Genomic DNA, 18,736 nt, shown 5'->3' with positions numbered 1-18,736 from the left:
AAGCCATCTGCCCCCCCCCAATTTTTGCTGATTTCCATGGAAACGGGTGGCCATGGGGGGGGGGCGGGGGGGGCCTGCGCACCCCAAAGTGGGCTTCGTGAGGCCGCTGGCCTCGTGTCCCCGCTTGCACGAGGGCGTGCGAGGCCGTGGCACGCGGGGATTTGGCGTGGGCACGCATCCGCTGCCGGCCCCTCCTGCCCCCCCCCTCCTCTGGTGCCCATCGCTGTGTCCCCGTGGGACGGTTTGGAGGACACCAGGAAGGGTGGTGTCCCCCCGGGGGGGCTGTGAGGGCATGGCTGGGGCCAGCCAGACCCTGGAGAGGGGACCCAGGACTGTCACCCCCCAAATCCACCCCCCCGCCAAATCTCCATCCCTAGGGACCCCAGAAAGGGAACTGGGACCAGAGAGGGGACCCAGGACTGTCCCCTCAATCTGCCCCCCCAAACCATTCCCAGGGACCTCAGAGAGGGGACCCGTGGCTGGAGAGGGGACCTGGGGCTGCCGCCTCAAATCCTGCCCCCCCAAACCTGCATCCCCGGGGACCCCGATGAGGGGACCCAAGGCCAGAGAGGGGAGCTGGGGCTGCCCCCCCAAATCCTCACCTCCCCAACCCTCCATCCCCAGGAACCCCGGAGAGGGAACTGGGACCAGAAGGGACCCAGGACTGTCCCCCCAAATCTGCTCCCCCAAACCTCCATTTCCAGGGACCCCAGAGAGGGGACCCAAGGCTGCCCCCCCAATCTGTAACCCCCCAAACCTCTGACCCCACAGACCCCAATGAGAGGACCCGGGGCCAGAGAGGGGACCCGGCACTGTCCCCCAAATCCTCCCCTCCTCAACCTCCATCCCCAGGGACCCCGGAGAGGGGACCCAAGGCTGCCCCCCCCAATCTGTAACCCCCCAAACCTCTGACCCCACCGACCCCGGTGAGGAGACCCGAGGCCAGAGAGAGGACCCGGGGCTGCACCCCCTAATCCCCCCCCTCCCCAACCCTCCATCCCCGGGGATCCCGGCGAGGCGACCGGGATCGGCGAGGGCACCCGGGGCCGCCCCGGCGGGGGGCGGGGAAGCGGGTGTCCCGCTGCGCCCCCCGAGCATCCCCGCGGCCGAGATGCCGGTACCCCGGGGCGGGGGGGCTGGGGGGTGGGTAGCGGCGGGGGGGGGGGATGATGCTCGGTCGCCTCCCCCTCCCCTCTCCCGGCTCAGCTCGGTTCAAGCCCGGTTCGGTTCCGCCCGAGCCGGCGCCTCCCGCACCGGGCGCGCCGCCCCCCGCACCGGGCCGGTGCCGCGGCTGCAGCCGGTGGCGGCGGGACCCGCTCGGCAGCGCGACGGGGCCCGACCGGGGTGGGGGCGCGGACAAAGGCGGCGGCGGCGGCGGCGGCGGGGCCCGGCCCGGCCCGGGGATGCGGCTGCGGCGGCGTTGAGCGGCTCCGGGACCGGTTCCGGTAACGGCGGGGAAACCACCCGGCGCGGTGAAGCTCCGGTACCGGTAGGGCGGGCCCTGGGGGGGTCCGTGCCTGCAGGATGCGCTTCCTCCCCGGCCTCCTCCTCCTCCTCTCCGCCGGTTCCCCCGCGATGCAGGTAAGGGCGGGCGGGGGCGCCGCGGAGCGGGGGGGGGGTGGGTGTCTGTTCGGGGCGGGGGGGGGACCGGGCGGTGCCCTCAGCTCCCCCTGGGGGTGCCCGTTTGGCACCGGGGCCGGCGCTGGGACCTGCCCTGGGTGTGTCCCCAGAACGGGGACCCCGGGGCACCCACCGAGGGATGCGTTTGGTGGTGGTGGTGATCAGGGTGTTTGTGGGTGTCACACGGGTGCTGGGGACCTTCCCAACGCGGGGGGGGTGCCGGGCTTCACCTTGGTGTCCCACCACCCTCCCGGCCTCGGGAGTCCGGGGTTGCCCGTGGCCACCTGGGTGTGGGGATGGTGGGGTGCCCCCTCCCCGGACACCTCCCGGCCTGAGCTGGGGGCCCCTGGGGACCTCGCCCGGTGCCAGCGCGGTGCTGGGGACCAGCAGGTGCTGGGTGGCTCCGGCGGGACCAGCGTGGCGCCACCTTCACACGTGGCCACAGCGGGCGAGGGAAGGCAGCGGCCTGGATCCCTCCCGCCTCGCCGGGGCCCTGCCACGTGCCCCGGGCTGGCCCCCTGCCACCGGCATGGATGTGGGGTGACTCCTGTCCCCGCCCCGTGGGACACCGTGGGGTGGTGGATGGGTCCAGGCCAAGCCTGGGGGGAGAAGACACCCATGGGTGCAGGGCTTGGGGCCGGCGCTGCCGTGAGCTGCCTGTGGGGGGCCACAGGGGGGTGACTCGGGTCCCCTGAGAGCGGCCACCAACACCGGGAGGGAGCGGGGTGTGCGCCGTGTCCCACGGGGTGGGGGTGGGGGACACCGTGGCTCTGCCACCCGCCTCCCGATGCCACCGGCGACGGCACCGTCCCAGCGCCCGCGTGCCAGGGCGGAGGTGGCGAGGCGGGAAGGAGCCCATGAGGACACAGCTCCGTGTCCCCGTGTCCCCCCTCCCCGTACCCAGGGGCTGCCTCCGTCCCCCCAAACCGCCTCAGCCCATCCCCGGGGCCGCGAGAGGTCAACCCGCAGCGGCTGCCGCAACCCGCCCTGGGGACGGGCCCAGTTTGGGGGGTCCCGCCGTGGGCCCATCCCCTCCCCGCAGCCCCACGCACCAGCTCCAGCACTGCTCGGGGCGGGGCGGGGGGGGGGGCGGGGGCAGCGGCCGGAGCCCAGCGCCAGGCCTGGCGTTATTTCTAATTAAGCGGTTCGTTATTAGCAGCTGGCCCTGCTGAATATTCCGTGGCGGTTGTGCAGCCTGTTGAATATGCATGAGCTGGGGTTGCCAGGCTGGGGGCTGCGCCGGCCTGGCTGGGTCTTCCCTCCAGCTGCTTCTCGGGGGGGGGGGGGGGTGGAGGTGTGTGTGTGCAGACTTTTTGGGGTGCTGGAGGGCTGAACCCGGGGCCAGTTCGGGGCAGGAGTTACGCCCCCGGCCTGCCCAGAGCGTGTGGCCCTGCCACCACCCTGCTCCTGTCCCCAAGCCACCGGGGCTGGTGGGGGACCCCAAATCAACCTCCTCTTGTGGGTGCTGCCCACGGGGGGGGTGTGTGTGTGTGTCATCCGGGGGGTGACGGGGCAGGGACGGGGCGCAGGGACCCGCTGGGGCCTGCAGAAGCTCGGGGGGGGGCTGTGGTGGTCACAGCTGCATCCAGATCTCCCTTTTTTCCCCCAAAAATGGCTGCTGTGCCCCCACCACCCTGGAGGGGTTGGCCCTGCCAAGGCCCCCCCCACATCTGCACCTTGTTCCCCAACACCACACTCAGCCCCAGCTAATGAGCCAGAGTTAATGAGCTAATTACGGGCAGATTTCTGGACTGAGCTGGAAGGGAGCTCAGCAATGGAGTAATGAAGAGGTGGGGAGTGGGTTTGTGGGTCCCACGGCGGGGGGGTGTCTCCCCTGTCCCCTTGCGCTGCCCTGGCTGTGCTGGTGGCACACTCACCCTGTGAGTGTCCGTCCCCACGGGAGCACGTGGGGCTCGAGGCAGGTTGGGGGGGGGTGGGGTCGGAAGCCCTGACCCGTGGCTGTGGGGTCGACTGACTCCCCCCCCCCAAAAAATGGGTCCTTAATGTGGCAGCTGCATCGCTGGGGGTGGGAGTGTGGGGACACCCACGTCTCGAGTGGCGGCTGCACCCGGCGTGGATCCCCCGTGGGGCCAGATCCCCACTTCGGGGACCCCTGGGCTCTCGAGGGGGGGTCTCAGAGGTGAGCACCCACCCCTCAGTCCCTGCCGGGGCCTTCCCCACCCACGGGGGTGGGGACACGGGGACGGTTGTCCCTGCGGGTGCTGCCCTGTCCCCTTCACGGTGGCAGCCAGGCCGGTGTCTGTCGCGTAGAGCCTCGGAGCACCCCAAAACCCGCGGCGTGGGGGCACCGGGGGTGGGTGGGGGTGGGCTTCCCCGTGGCTGCCCGCGTGGGAGCCTGTGCTGTTCGTGTCTGTCCCCACGCGGTGGCACTGTGCGACCGCGACACGGGAGGTGGCGGCAAAACCAGGGCGAGGATGCTCAAAGCTTCGGGGGTCCCGTGGAGGGGGTTCAGGGTGGGCACCCACGGGCAGAGCTGCTAGGAAGGTTTGGGGTGGCCGGGGACTCGCTGCCGTGGGTATGGGGCGCGCTGGGGGGGGCTGGCAGGAGGTGCGGAGCCGTGAGGGGGTCGCATCCTCCCCGGTCTCCATAGCCGTGGGCTGTGGTGAGGATGGAGATGAGGATTTGGGGTGTCTGGGGGGGCCTCCGTGGGGGATGGGGGTGCTGGGCCCGGCGTGGGGGGTGCTCGGGGGTGGCTGCGGCCTCCAGACCAGTCTGGGGGTGCGGAGGTCCCCAATACCAGTACCAGGGTGGGGGTGAGCAGGGGTCTCCGGGGGCCCTGCTCCCCAAGACCAAGTTTCTCTGGGGATCCTGCCCCCAAACCGGGGGTCTCTGGGGGTCCTGCTCCCCCAAAGCAGGCGTCTCTGGGGTCCTGCTCCCCTAAACCAGGGGTCTCTGGGGGCCCTGCGCCCCAAGACCAAGTTTCTCTGGGGGTCCTGACCCCCAAACCGGGGCTCTTTAGGGGCCCTGGTCCCCCAAACCGGGGGTCTCCAGGGGTCCTGCTCCCCCAAAACGGGCATCTCTGGGGTCCTGTCCCCCAAACCGGGGCTCTCTGGGGTCCTGCTCCCCCAGCCCAGGCCGTGCTGGGCAGCTCCGAAGGGAGCTGGGTGGGCCGGTACTGTGCCGTGCCGGATGCGACCAGCCCAGCCCGGGACCGTACCGAGTCGGGCAGACCCGCCCTAAACCGGGGGCCGTACCGGGCTGGCCCGGGGCCAGCGGCGCCGACGTCACTCCGGAGCGGCGCCGGCCCCGTTATAAGGGCGAGCGCGGCGCGGGGGCTCCGCAGGCGGCGGGGGCGGCGCGGCCGGTGCGCGGTTCGCCCCGGCGGGTCCCGGTCCCGGTCCCGGTCCCGGTCCCGGTCCCGGTCCCGGTCCCGGTCCCGGTCCCGGTCCCGGTCCCGGTCCCGGTCCCGGGGGGTGGTGGGTGGCGGAGGGGGTGGGGGGGGGGGTGTGATGGGCATGCGGCGGCGACGGCGACATGACGGTGCCGCTGCTGAAGATCGGGGCCGTGCTGAGCACCATGGCCATGGTCACCAACTGGATGTCCCAGACGCTGCCCTCGCTCGTGGGGCTCAACGGTACCGCCGTGTCACGGGCCGGTACCTCCGAGAAGATCGTGAGTCGGCCCGGTACTGGGGAGGGGAGCACCGGGAAGGGGGGGGGGGGCAGGTACGGCGGGAGAGGGCTTGAGGGGGTGGTGGGGAAGGGAGGGGGGGGATGCCCGGGCTGCGGCGCGGAGCTGCGCCACCGGTACCGGCACCCACCGGGCTCGGGCGGCCCCGGGATGTGGAGCACCGGGACCCCCCTCGAGCATGGGGACCCCCCCCCTCCGCCTTCCTCTGCCCCCCCCCCCGCCCTTCATGGGCACCCCCGCATCCTCCCTTCCTCTGGGTAAGGGCGCACCGGGCCCCCCCCGTTACATGGGCACCCCCCATCCTCCCCGGCACGGTGCACCGGGGAACCCCCCCCAGTTCACGTGCACCCCCCATCCTCCCTTCTTCCGAGTAGGGTGCACCAGGGACCCCCCTGACACGGGACCCCGCCCCTCCGCTTTCCACCCGGGCATATCTCCCCCCCCTCCCTCCTCTGGGGATTCCCTGGGCATGGGAACCCCCTCCCCGGGCAGGGCACACGGGAACCGCTCCGGGGCATGGGGATCCCCCCTCCCTGCCTTCCTCCCCCCCCCCCCCACCTCGGCAGAGTGCAGCGTGGACCCCCCCGACGGGGGTTGGTCTCCACTGGGAGCCGGGGGCTGGGGTCGTCCAATGGAGGAGCCCCCCCCGGGTAGATGGGGGGTTCCTTGACCCCCTGGTAGACCTGAACTGGGCAGTTCCTGTGGGCTGGGGGGGGGCGGGGGGGGGGCTGGACCCCCATAGGGCCCTGCTGCTCCCCCTGGCCAGGGGGACTCTTGGCCAGGGGAAGTGGGTGAGCCCCCCCCAGTTCGCAGGACTCTGGGGAACTGGTGGCTCTCCCCAGGCTGGGTGCTCCCCCCCCCAGGCAGGGGCACCCCAATTTTCCCCTGGGGCTCTCTGGGCTCTGGCTGGTGTCAGCCCATCGGGTGTGTGACGTAAAAACAAGTTGGGAGCCAGTGGGGGGGGGGGGGGACACACACGCTTGCGGGGGGGGAGATTTTTGGGGGACACAATGGCAGCGCCAGGTGATGCTGAGGCAGGAGCGAGCCCCCGGCGAGGGCTGGGCTGCGCGGTCGGTGCCGTGGGGCCTGGCTGGTGCCCAGCCGCAGCCGGTGATGCCGGGTGGAGGCCACGATGGGGGCGGGCGGCACGTCCTTTTGGGGTGAGAAAACCCCCTCTGGTAGCCGGAGCCTTCCTGTGTGGGACTGGACACCCCATTTGGGGGGGGCCGTGGTGGGGAATCCTGCCAAGGTGGGTGCTCTGTGCTGTTGCCAGCGCTGATCTCGGGTGGGGGGGGGAGATGATGGGGTTTGGGGGTTTGGAGGCAGCAGCTGCCCGGCTCCGTGTGCCCCCCGAGCTCACCAGGCTGCTCCCCCCACCTTGGCTCACGCCAGCCCCAACCACGCGCGTCTTTCCCCGCAGCCCTCGACCCATTCCGCAGGAATCCCTGGGATCCCGAGGGATTTTTCTCAGGGTGCCGTTCCCAGCCGGGCTTCTGCGGAGGATGAGTGCGGCGGCCTTCGTCGCTGCAGCCCTGTGCGTGGCGGTGGGGTCTCACCGGGTGCCACCAAAGAGACAATCATGTTGCAGGGCAATTAGCGGCGCTGGGGGTAAAGCGGGCGCTGCTCTACCATAATTGGCTGATGATTAGTGGCTCCTTGGTCTTGGCTGTAAAATCATTAATCACCGGGAAGGCAGAAGCGCTGCTCCTGCGGCTGGAATGGGCTGGCGCGACCGCCCGCGGGAGTCACCGGGACGACGGGCCGGACCGCGGGCTGCCAGTGGCTGCCGCTGGTTGCGGAGCTGATCTCCCGCCTGGGTTTAGCAAGGCAGCGCTTTCCCCCTGGATGCTGGAATGAGCCAGGCTTACCCAAAAGCTGGTGCTCGCCCCGCCCCTGGCTCTGGTTTTGGGCACGGTGATGCCCGGCGCGGCCTTTCGCCGTTGTGCGGGGACTCTCGAGGCCCCTTTCTAGCAAACGGCGGTTCCTTTTCGGCTCTGAGGTCCAGAGCCGAAGTCGTGTAGGCCTGGCCTTGGTGCTCCCCTCAGCTCAGCCCCGGGGTCGCTGGCTCCTGGGGACCCCCACTTGCCGTTGGAGGAGCAGTACCACGCTCTGGCGATGGAGAGAGGCCAGAGCATCCTCTGCAGCAGCTCCATCGCTTGGCCCTCGCCAGAAATAGGGGGGCAGAGACACGGGGCGGCTCTTGCCTTCACTGCTGATGCCGATTCGGGGTCTCCTGGCTTCGAAGGGTGCTCGGCCAGACCCCCCTGCCCCCTGGCTGCAGCAGCGGGGCTTCCCGGATGCTTGGAGGACACCCCGGATGCTTGAGGGACCCCCGTGTCCCCCCAGGGAGGGGTTAGGGTGTTCTGACATCCCCCCCTGCCCCTCCGCCGGGCACCAGCTCTCTGGCACCGCGGCCGGGGGTGTCAGCAGTTTCTCCTCTCGCGGGCTGCGAGCAGGCAGCTTTCCCGGGGAGCTCTAATTAATAACCCAGTGACAGATTGCACAGGCTGCGTTTAACCTAATAATATCACCAGGAGCAGCAGCCGCCGCCACTGCCAGGCCCCCGAGCCGCAGTGGGCAGGCGCGGGCAGGGCTGCCCTCCACCTCCATCCCTGGGGGGTACCCGCAGGGCGGGGGCTGGATGCGCCCGCGGAGCTGCAGCGGGAGAAGCATCTTCCCGGGCTGTGGCTCTCGCCCACGGCCGCTCGCCCGCATCCCACGGCCGCTCGGGATGGACCCCAGCGTTTCTGCGCCGTGTGAAGCCCGATCTGGCAGACAGAGGAGCTCTGCCAGCCTCCAAATCGGTGGCTCGGAGCGCTGCCTGCACGCATCCTGCCTGCCACAGGCTGCTGCCTGCCATTAATTATGCATTAGCCCTCTATAAAGTATTTATGTCTGCCTGCCGCTCAGCCGCGGCCAGAAGGGTCCCGGCTAAAGGGAAATGGCTCCTCGGTGACTGCGGATGCTCGGCCCAGGTTGCTCTTGGGTTTGCTTTGGGCTCTTTCATTTCTGTAGCTTTTTGGGGGGGGAAGAAATGAAGCTTTTGGTGTGCAGGATGCTCCCAGGATCCTGGGGGTGGGAGAGCGGGTGGTGCCTGTGCTGGCTGCGGGTGCTTGTGCCATGGGTGCCATTGCTGTGCCCGGAGCAGCTTGGGGGACCCCTCCTGCCATGGGGACCCCAATTTTGGGTGGGTGGGACTGCACAGCGCCGTGCATTCAGTCTCTCCCAACGAGTATATCTGATAATCGTGCATTGGATTAATTCACCTGCCGTAGCAGCGAGCGACCATCACGACACCGGCCACCAGCACGACACCGACCTTCCTAAGGGCTCGTTATCCCACGATGTGGCTCGTCACCAGCCGGGGCTGCCGAGGGCTCCCGGCCCCCACGCTGGCCCAGCTCCATCTCTGCTGCGTTGGAGCTGGGCTGAATAAATCCTCTATTTACCTCCCTCTGTGATAACTCAGGAATTTACTCGGTTAAGGGCGAGTTTTACACCGCCACCAGTTAATTTATTCTCATTGCGCTGGAGGTTGGAGAACGGTGTTTAGCCACCGCCGTGTCCAATAAATCCCTTCCGATGTGAAACATGAAGTTAAACCCGCTGCGTGTAAAGTAAAGTATCGTCCCTGGCTTGTTACAGGGAACGGGTCATTTATCTTTGCCTGGCTCGGTGCAGAAGGCGCTTGGAGAGCGATGAGTTTGCTCTTGATTTTCATAATTAATAATTATGAATTACCCATGAAATGCTAAATGGCCCGGCGCAAAAACACCAGCTTATGGCATGAATAAATCAGGCAAAGGGAAGGGAGGGGGTGGGGGTGGATGGTTCTCTGCTCTGTTTTTTGGGACGAGTGTGCTGGGACCCAGCTGAAACTGGGGGGCGGCGGGAGCCTGCGGTGGTCACCCCCATCCTCGGCTGCGTTGGGAGATGGAAACCAAAACCCTGAGCCTGGATCCGCCTGGAAAAGCCGCAGCTGGATGCAAAAATCAGCTTTTCAAGGGTGGTGGGGCACTCAGCCGGCCGGGGATGCCCAGGTACCCCCCTGGGTGCCCATCTGGGGGCCCATCGGGTGCCCACCCGGGCAGGGATGTGCTGGTGTTTCCCTGCTGCTGTCAAAGGCACCTGAAATTGGAGGGGAAGGAATTAGCTGTTTGTACTCGTAGCTCTGCTCCCCTCGAGGGATGAGACAGCCAAGGCGGAGGAAATTCCTGCCTAATCAGCTCAATTAGTGGGAAATAACACTAGTCTGGGTCTGCGGGAGGAAGAGGAGGGATGCGGAGCTGGCTGGTGGGAGATGATGAAGAGCGTTTCATCGTTCTCTCCCATCCCGCAGCCGGCGCGGGACCCGCTGGGAAGCTGAAATCTCTGTATCTGGAGCAGGTCACTGCGGCAAAATGAGTCTTGGAGAGGGGGAAAAATATTAAATAACCTGGATAAAAACCCAAAAGGAGGGAAAAATGCAAAGAGGCTCAGAGCTGATGGGATGAGAACGGGTTTTGGAGGAGCTACATGGGAGGTGGCGGCGAGCAGGGCAGGGCCGCGGGGCTGTGCCGTGGCGGGATGTGCTCACACCGGGCTTTGCCGGCGCCACGCCGGGATGGAGACGGCAACAGCAACGGCTCAGGGTCCGCTGGGCTCATCCTGGTGCCGGGACGTTGCTCCCTTGCCGGCTTCTCCCAGCCAGGAGTCAGCAGGAGGGAAGGATGCTCCGGCGTTTTGCCGCAGTTTTGGGGAAGCCTGGGCACGCGTGGGGAGCCTGACACAGGCGGGCGAGCGGCTCCAGCGTGCTCGGGGGCCCTGACATCTCCCCTCCTCTCTCCCACAGACCCTCTTCCAGAGCCCCGACGAGGGCTGGCAGGTTTACACCTCGGCGCAAGCCCCCGACGGCAAATGCCTCTGCACGGCCGTCATCCCCGTCCAGGGCACGTGCTCCCGCGACCTGCGCAGCCACCAGCTCCGCCAGCTCATGGAGAAGGTGAGCGCTAATTGCCGTTACCGGCCTAATGTTGTCATTAATTTGAGCGTGGGAGGATGCACACACCCAGCAGCGTGGACCTCCGCGGTGGGGGATCCCCCTCCGGCGTGGGTGCAGCCCCCGGCGGGGTGGGACGGGCTCGTCCCCTTCCCTTGGGATTCGCGGTTCCTTCGCTGTTCGCCGGGACGAGCGTCCTCAATGCTCCGGCATCCCGCTGCGCCAGGGAGCGTTGGTGTCCTCCCGCGTGGCCGGTGGGAAGGGCCTCACCGTGGCGCCGCCAGCACGTGGCCGTGGCCTCGCCGCATGTACTGAGCCCGCGGGGATGAAATCAGCCCGGAGAGAAATCCCAAACGGGCTTTATCCGTGAGCCAAATGGTGTTTAATGGAGCCCGGGTGGTTTCCGCACAGGGGACAGGTGGGTTCTCACGGGGGTTTCCACGCTCCCAGCCCCTTTCCCGTGGGCTCTGCAGCGATGCCGGCAGAAGCCATTAGCATTCCCCTCCCCACGGTGCAGAGCCGTGAGCCTGAGCAGAGCTCATTTAATTTCTCCCTGGTTTTTACACATCCGCACGGGCGGGCACACCGCAAACCCGATTAAACTTTTATTATAACGTGCTGCAAAAACGCCTCTTATGCAGCTCCCTTCTGAGGTGGCGGTAGCACCGTAAATACCAGCGGGGCTGGCGCTAATAAATAAATAACCGCTTGAGGAACATGGTCACGTTCGCGTCATTTGAAAGCATGGAAATAAAATAACTTTGCTGGCTGCGGCAGATGAAATTAAAGAAGGAAAGCTCATAGACCAGGCTGGGAAATGTGCGCTCGGGTGGTTTAAAAAAACAAATAACAGCTGAAGCAGGATGAGTAAAATGCATCATTTTATACATTAAAGCTGCAGGGGGAAGAGTTTTCTCGCAAGCGTTTACATAAACGCCAGCGTGGCGGAGCGGGGAGCGGCTCGGCCGCTGGCTCCCTGGGGATGGGGACACCGGGATGGGGACTCCCCACCAGCACCCCCGGGCTGGTCCTGGGGGCTGCTCTCCCTTCCCCATCCCCTCTCTGCCTCTGCACCCCAAATTTCTCCAGCTCAGGCCTCTTCGTTAGCAGCAGGGGGCTGTGTTAATTAGACCGAGGGCTTTATCACCCCCCCCCATCCCGCCATGCAGGTGCAGAACATCTCCCAGTCGATGGAGGTGCTGGACCTCCGGACCTACCGGGACCTCCAGTACGTGCGCAACACCGAGTCCCTGATGAAGGGTTTGGACTCCAGGCTGAAGGTGGCTGCTGAGAGCCAGAAGAGCCTCAACGCCAAGAGCTTCCAGGTGAGCCTGCGCCCCCCCCTCCCCACCCCGATGCCTCTCACACCCCGTGGGCAGCACCCCCCCGAGGGCATGGTGCCGCATGATGCTACGATGGGGGTGGGCGCCCTGGGAGGGTTCGTGCTTTTGGGTGGTCGAGCATCCCTGGGAGGGGTCGTGCTTTTGGGTGGTCGAGCATCCCTGGGGTGGTCCCAGGGTTGAGCATCCCCGTGGCACGTGCAGGATACGTGCGGGTGCCCGGTCACGCAGGGCAAAGCGACCTGGGGCTACATCCAGGTGCTGTGGGGGGAGCTGTGCCGGTGGCAGGACAGCAGGGATGGCCAATTCCCAGCCCATCTAGCTGCGAATCGACACCTTTAATTAAACAAAAAGCGGCTCTTCCCTGCCAGAGCCACGATTTCCACCTGACGGGTGGCAGCCGTCAGCGCCGCGTCCCGATCGATGCAGCCTGCGCATCAACGCTCTGCCTGTGCTGCAGCGGCTTCGCGCCCCCAAGAAATCCCATTACCACCCCCCCGCTGGGGCACTGGTTTATTTTGGGAGCCTCAAGGCTTCATCCTGACAGCTGAAGAGTGTTTCTGTCTGGGGAGCGGCTGGTTCTTGGCACTGAAATGGGCTGGAGGATGCTCGGGTGGACGCTGGGTGCTGACAGTTGCAGAGACGAGACATTGATTAAACATCGGAGCCGCAGCAAATGTCTCGGCTGGTTTAATCACAGCAGGAGATGCTGAGCCCCGTGACCGGGCTGCAATCCTGCCGAGCCACGGGAACGGCGGCCCGGGAACGCTGCCCGGAGAGAAAAAACCAGGAGGGAGGAAAGGCGTTGGCGAGCCGGGCTTGTTCCTGGGGAAAACCACTGAGCCGTGGGCTGGCGAGCGGGGCCGGGGGCCGTGGAGCGGGACAGAGGTGCCGGCTGTGGATTTACAGCGTCCTTGAGCGAAGGGGACTCGGCGGAGCGGCTCGTAGCCAGGGCCGGCTCATTGCCCAGCTCCCCCACGCCGCTTCCCCACCGTGCCGGGGCACAAACCCAGCAAGGCCCATCGTGGCTGATCCAGGGTGCTGAGCCTTTACCTGGGTGCTTCCAGGCCGTGCCCAAAGCGCATCTTAACCATCTCCTTATGCTAAAATAAGTGGAGATTTTTAAACCCTGGACCTGTTGCTCTTATTCCCCCGGCACCGTCACTGCAGCATCCTGCATCCCTCCATCGCTCCGTGCCCAGCACCCCACCGGAGTGGGGGATCTCACCCGCAGCGGGGCCGCATCCTGCTCTGCGGAGCGAGGCGATGGCATCGGCTGCGGGTGCTTCATTAGCTCCCGCTCCCCAGGAGCTTGGAAGATGCAAAGCCTTGTAATTGTTATTAATTACTGACCTGGGGAATAGGGCTCGTTTGTCTCTGTGGCGCTGGGTGCTGGAGGGCTCCTTGCTCCCCCCAGAGGGATGGACAGACAGACAGCAGGCGTGGGGGCGAGCACCAACTCCAGGCTGTTCGCTCTTTATCCAAATTTTTTAATTTATCTCCATTAATTTTTAAATTTAAAAGGGGGAGGTGTTTTTTTTTTTCCCCTTGCGCCCCTGAAACAGGAGCTCAAGGACAAGATGACGGAGCTGCTGCCGCTGATGCCCGTCCTGGATCAGTACAAGTCGGACACGAGGCTGATCGTGCACCTGAAGGAGGAGGTGAGGAACCTCTCCGGGAGCTTGCTGGCCATCCAGGAGGAGATGGGGGCCTACGACTACGAGGAGCTGCAGCAGCGGGTGCTGATGCTGGAGGCGCGGCTGCACGCCTGCATGCAAAAACTGGGTATGATCCCCCCTGCCTCGGCTCTGCTCTGGGTGGGCACCCAGGTCCCCCGATCACAGCAGTGTCCCTGCCCGTGCCGGGATGCCCGGGGTTCCTGCCTGTGCAGGCAGGGCGGACAGCCAATGCTGCCAGCTTCCCCTGTCAGAGAATCCAAGCTGCTGCCGCTGCTGCCTGCAGCTGCCGGGCGCTCTGCCTGCGTGCTGGGCCTCCTGTTTTGCTGCACTGCTGATATCTTCCAAATAATAATAATAATAATAATAATAGTAATACCGGCAGCCCAGCGTCCTCCGGTACATGCCAACGGGTGTTTGTGGGTGCAGCTGGGCCCTGGGATCTGTGCAGAGCCGCCTTTCCTTGCTCAGGAATCGCTGCCAGAGCCCAGTGGTGCCTCTTCCTTAAGCACCCCCCATCCTGCTGCCCTGTCCCCCGAGAACCTGGGAGGTCCCTGGGGTGAAGGGGAGCCCTGGTTCCTCCCCACTCGGTGCGTGATGCCCACGGGACCCGAGGGAGCTGGGCAACGTCGTGGTCCTGGATTCCCCCCCCTAACCCCGAACTCTGTCCCCGCCCCAGGCTGCGGGAAGCTGACGGGTGTCAGCAATCCCATCACCATCCGAGCGTCGGGCTCCCGCTTCGGCTCGTGGATGACCGACACGATGACGCCCAGCGCCGACAGCCGGGTGAGTGGCACAGGCACCCGTGGGGACGGGGGTGGGGACAGCCCTGCCAGGACTTCCCGTGGCTCCTGTGTGGCTCTTTCCGGGGTATTTTTCCCCAAAACCCTCCCAGACCCAAGCAGAGGTGAATTTTGTGGGTGGGCAGCGCTTCTGGCACGCTGGCTGTGAATTTTTGTGAAATCCCAGCACTCCTCGGGCACCGTGTCCCCTGAAACCTGCCTGGCTCGTGCTGCCGCATCCCTCCTGGCTGTGCCTCCACAGGGACCCGTCCCTGGGGTGCACGCTGCCCACGCTGCCCGTGCACCCAGATTAGACGCTCACCGGGGTGCCCGTGCCCGGGTCGACGCTCGCCGGGGCGCAGACCCTCTGCTCCGTTGCGTGTGGGGCACTCGCCGCCTCTGCGGAGCTCTGCCAAGTGCTAACGGAGGCAACCGGGCTGCCACGCCGGGAGGCTGGGCAGGAGCTTCCTGGGAGTCTCGGCAGGCTGGGAACTCAATCAGTCTGGGTGTTGCTAACGAAGCACGCCCTCTTATTAAAAATTAGCCAGGCATTTGATCTGCAGAAAGAGCAGAAAACATGTGTGAAGAGGGAAGCCAGAAAAATTGCGTGTCCTGGCGCGTGGCAGCAGTGTAAAGGGCTGCCCGTGCTGGCGGGGGCTGGGCAGGACGTGGGCTGTGTCCGTTTGTCCTGGCAGCCCATCTTGATGGGGGTGGGGGCCCCGTTTTGGCTGGGCATCCCTGACCTGAGCCCGCTGCAGGTGTGGTACATGGACGGTTACTACAAGGGTCGCCGCGTCTTGGAGTTTCGGACCTTGAACGACTTCGTGACGGGACAGAACTTCGTGCAGCATCTCCTGCCGCATCCCTGGGCCGGCACCGGCCACGTGGTCTTCAACGGGTCCCTCTACTACAACAAATACCAGAGTAACATCGCGGTGAAGTACCACTTCCGCTCCCGCAGCGTGCTGGTGCAGCGCAGCCTCGCCGGCGCCGGCTACAACAACACCTTCCCTTATTCTTGGGGTGGCTTCTCCGACATCGACTTCATGGTGGACGAGAGCGGGCTGTGGGCCGTCTACACCACCAACCAAAACGCCGGCAACATCGTGGTGAGCCGGGTGGACCCCCAGACGCTGGAGGTCCTGCGTAGCTGGGACACGGGTTACCCCAAACGAAGCGCCGGAGAGTCCTTCATGATCTGCGGCACGCTCTACGTCACCAACTCCCACCTCGCCGGCGCCAAGATCTATTTTGCCTACTACACAAACACTTCCAGCTACGAATACACGGATATTCCCTTCCACAACCAGTATTCCCACATATCCATGCTGGACTACAACCCGCGGGAGAGGGTGCTCTACACCTGGAACAACGGCCACCAGGTCATCTACAACGTCACGCTCTTCCACGTCATAAAGACGTCGGGCGAGCTGTGACCCCGCGCTGGACTCCTCTGCTCTCCCTCCCCAGCTCTTTATTTTTCTACACTTCAGCCTTGGCCATTCTCTCTAGGGGATGGAGCCTTCCTCCTCCTCCTCCTCTTTGATTTTTATTTTTCTATATTTCTTTGGTTTCTTCCCGCAGTTCATGGCGCATGGATCTCTTCTGCCTTCATTTGAGCTGACCTTGGTCATTTTTTTGGTTTTGTTTTTTTTTTTTTTTCCAATTTACATCTTTATTTTGATGGCAAATAAAAACGGTCTCTTTGACGTTTGATGGGGCTTGTGCTGATATCTTTTTTTCCCTGATTTTTAAAAAAAAATATTATTTACCACCTGATGGCTTGATTTCCCCCCTTTTCCTGTATCCTCTCCACTGGCGGATGCCGGCAGCCGGCTGTAATCTCCAGCCCTCTCCTCCAGATGTGCGCCGGCAGCCAGCAATGTTGTTTATGGGCATGTTTAATGCATGTGGGTGCGGCGCTGGGGAAATTACAGCAGCGCTGGGCAAGGCGAGGAGGAAGGAAAGGGAAATTATAGTGCAACTGCAGCAAGTCGGGGGGGAGCGGACCCTGCAAAGCGGGGAGCAGACCTTGCATGGGTGGCTCACACCAAAATAAGCACCCAGCAAGGTTGGGGCAGCAGGATCCTGGCCCGGGGGAAGAGGAGGAACCTGCTGCCCAGGGAGGGATGGAGATGTGGAGGAGATGGAAGGGGTGGAGGAGAGGTGGAGGAGATGGAAGAGATGGAGGAGAGGTGGAGGAGATGGAAGAGATGGAAGAGATGGAGGAGATGTGGAGGGGTTGGAGGAGATGGAAGGGCTGAAGGAGATGTGAAGGAGATGGAAGGGATGGAAGAGATGTGGAGGAGAGGTGGAGGAAATGGAAGGGATGGAGATGTGAAGGAGTTGGAGGAGATGGAAGGGATGGAGGAGATGTGGAGGGTTTGGAAGGGGTCAGGAGATGGAAGGGATGGAGGAGATGTGGAGGGGATGGAAGGGGTCAGGAGATGGAAGGGGTGGAGGAGAGATGGAGGACATGGGGTAGGAGGTGACTAAGGGCAGGAGGGACACAGGGCAGGAGGAGGCTGAGGGACTGGTGCTGCCTGAGGCTCAGAGGCAGCCTCGCCACTCAGGTAAACCTCCCATGGGCATGATAAGGCCTCATAAAGCTTAAAATGATGCTGTAAAATTGTGCTGCAGAGCTGTGATTCCCAGGGCTACGGCTCAGCCTGGACCCTGCAGGATGGATGCTGTGCAAACTCGGGGGGGAGTGCAAGCAGAGACACCCCAAACCTGGGCAGAGATCTGCGTGGGGATGCTGGCAGGATGGGGACAAGGATGGGGACAGGGACAGGGTGCGTTCAAGCCCGCAGAGGTGACATCAGCCCTTTTGATTCCCCACTGCAGCCCTGGGACCTTCGCAGGCTTTGGGCAGGGGATGGGGGCGGCTGGTCCAGCCCTGGAGCCCCATCCCCACCCCAGGAATGGTATCATGGAGCCGGCGCCTGGGTCGAGAGCATAAAATTGAAGCTGGAAGCACCTTGTCACGTTTATTCTCCTCTTGACAGAGGAGTGGGGAACAAGAGGATAATCCTCGTTAATCCCTTCAGCTGCTTGTGTGCGAGAGGAGTGGGTTTGGAGAGCTGTGATGATGCTGGGTCTCAGCGGCCCCCCCCACCGTGGTGGCATGTTTTGGGGTGCTGGGAAGCTCATCTCACCCCAACCCCGCTGATGGGCTCATTGGCGGGGGGCAGCAACAGGTCCTGGGGGAGGAGAAGACCCTCGTGTGCCCCTTCTGCAGAGCACTCGGGGAAGAACGTCGGCCCTGGTGCTGTCTGGGTGATGGGGGCACGTCGGGGTGCTGCTGGGTTTGGGTGCTGGGCTCCCACCCTGCACAGGCAGCATCTCCTGGCGCACAGCCCTGCTGTTCCAGCCTCATCCCCGCATCCCAGCCGGGCTGGGACCATGGGAAGGCGATTCACCCCACGCTGCGAGCCCCAGCCGACGTGGCTCTGCCCCAGCCCCTGGGAGCGGGACGTGGAGGGCAACTCGGCCAAGCCCCCGCCGGCCACTTTTTACTCTGTGGCTTGAGACTTGCTCACACAGGGAGTTTAATTTGCTGTCGGAAGCACGTGTGGGCCAGCGGCCAAGAGCGGGCATGGCTCTGGCGCCCAGCTTGGCATGGCCAGGGCGGTTCTTGAGCAAAGCCAAGTGAGGAGGAGGAGGATGGAGGCCTTTGAGCTGTGTGAGGGGTTTGCAATGTGCAGCCAGACGCCTGCCAGCGCTGGGCAGTGGCTGGCAACCCCTCTGCAGTGATTATTTAGCAATTTGTGCCTGAGCAAGGCTCCCCATCTCGGCAGAGGCTGTATCCAAGCGACCTGTGGACCGAGCTATTAATCCGGGCTCAGCCCGCAGCACGGAGGCTGCTGGCCTGCGAGGAGAGCTCGTTTCTCACCCCGCGGCTTCCAGCAAAGCAAGGGGCGGGTTCAGGGTTGTTTTTTTTCCCCCTGACAGGAGGTGACCATGGCAGGAGGGACACAGCGGGTGCTGGCTGCTGCAGTGCAAAATGAGCAGGGAACTGCAAGGGGCTGGGAGTGGGATGCATGCCTGCCTTCTCCCCTCCCCTCCCCTCCCCTCCCCTCCCCTCCCCTCCCCTCCCCTCCTGCATCCCCTTTTATCCAATCTCATCCCCAGTCCCATCCCATCTCCATCCCCATCTCCATCCCATCCTCAGCCAATCCCATCCGCATCCCCTTTTATCCAATCCTATCCCCATCCCATCCCCATCCCCATCCCATCCCATCCCCATCCTCATCCCCATCCCATCTTATCCCCATTCCCATCCCCTCCTATCCAATCCCACCCCTATCCCATCCCCATCCCAATACCATCCCTATCCCAATTCCATCCCCATCCCAAATCCCACCCCATCCCAGACAAGTCTCCCACCCCCGCAGTGAGTCCTGGGCCTGGGGCTGTGCCTGGGGCACAGGATCGGGCACCACAGAGGGTCTCTGGACCTCGGCATCGCTGGCAGCTCCACGCAGGATGGGCCTGTGCCACACTTGGTTGTTTCCAGTGCCAACACGGAGCCACAGGGGTGGCATTCCACAGCCAAACCCCCTCACCGAGCCCGGCAGCTTCTCCCCAGAAGTATTCCCGCTTCTCCCCCTCCCCGGGTGCTGGTGATCATCCTCCACCTTCACCCAGGGTGGCTTCATCCCCCAAAATGCCACCACAGCGCTTGGG

The 18,736-nt window shown here is 64.7% G+C and overlaps 1 protein-coding gene across 2 annotated transcripts; it reads left to right on the top strand.

The window, feature by feature from the left end:
* Positions 1-5,107: 5,107 nt before the first annotated feature.
* On the top strand, positions 5,108-15,761 carry OLFM2 (olfactomedin 2). 2 transcript variants are annotated; one of them, XM_074854720.1, is made up of 6 exons: positions 5,108-5,253; positions 10,103-10,252; positions 11,419-11,574; positions 13,155-13,374; positions 13,945-14,051; positions 14,806-15,761. In XM_074854720.1, exons 1-6 carry the CDS (start codon positions 5,116-5,118, stop codon positions 15,481-15,483), a joined length of 1,449 nt encoding a protein of 482 aa, XP_074710821.1. In that variant the 5' UTR covers positions 5,108-5,115; the 3' UTR covers positions 15,484-15,761. The 2 variants fall into 2 exon arrangements, with proteins under 2 accessions (XP_074710821.1, XP_074710823.1); XM_074854722.1 differs by lacking the exon at positions 5,108-5,253 and adding an exon at positions 7,983-8,246.
* The last annotated feature ends 2,975 nt before the right edge of the window (positions 15,762-18,736 follow it).

This window comes from Strix uralensis, chromosome 38, assembly GCF_047716275.1.
Source record: "Strix uralensis isolate ZFMK-TIS-50842 chromosome 38, bStrUra1, whole genome shotgun sequence".
Lineage (NCBI taxonomy): Eukaryota > Metazoa > Chordata > Aves > Strigiformes > Strigidae > Strix > Strix uralensis.
The sequence above is the reverse complement of the archived record's forward strand: the minus strand, read 5'-3'. Positions and strand labels throughout refer to the sequence as shown.

Coding starts and splice junctions, on each gene's coding strand:
- OLFM2 (XM_074854720.1), top strand. CDS start 5,116: ATGACGGTGCCGCTGCTGAAGATCGGGGCCGTGCTGAGCACCATGGCC. Junction 10,253..11,418: donor TCCGCCAGCTCATGGAGAAG/GTGAGCGCTAAT, acceptor CCCGCCATGCAG/GTGCAGAACATCTCCCAGTC. Junction 11,575..13,154: donor TCAACGCCAAGAGCTTCCAG/GTGAGCCTGCGC, acceptor CCCCTGAAACAG/GAGCTCAAGGACAAGATGAC.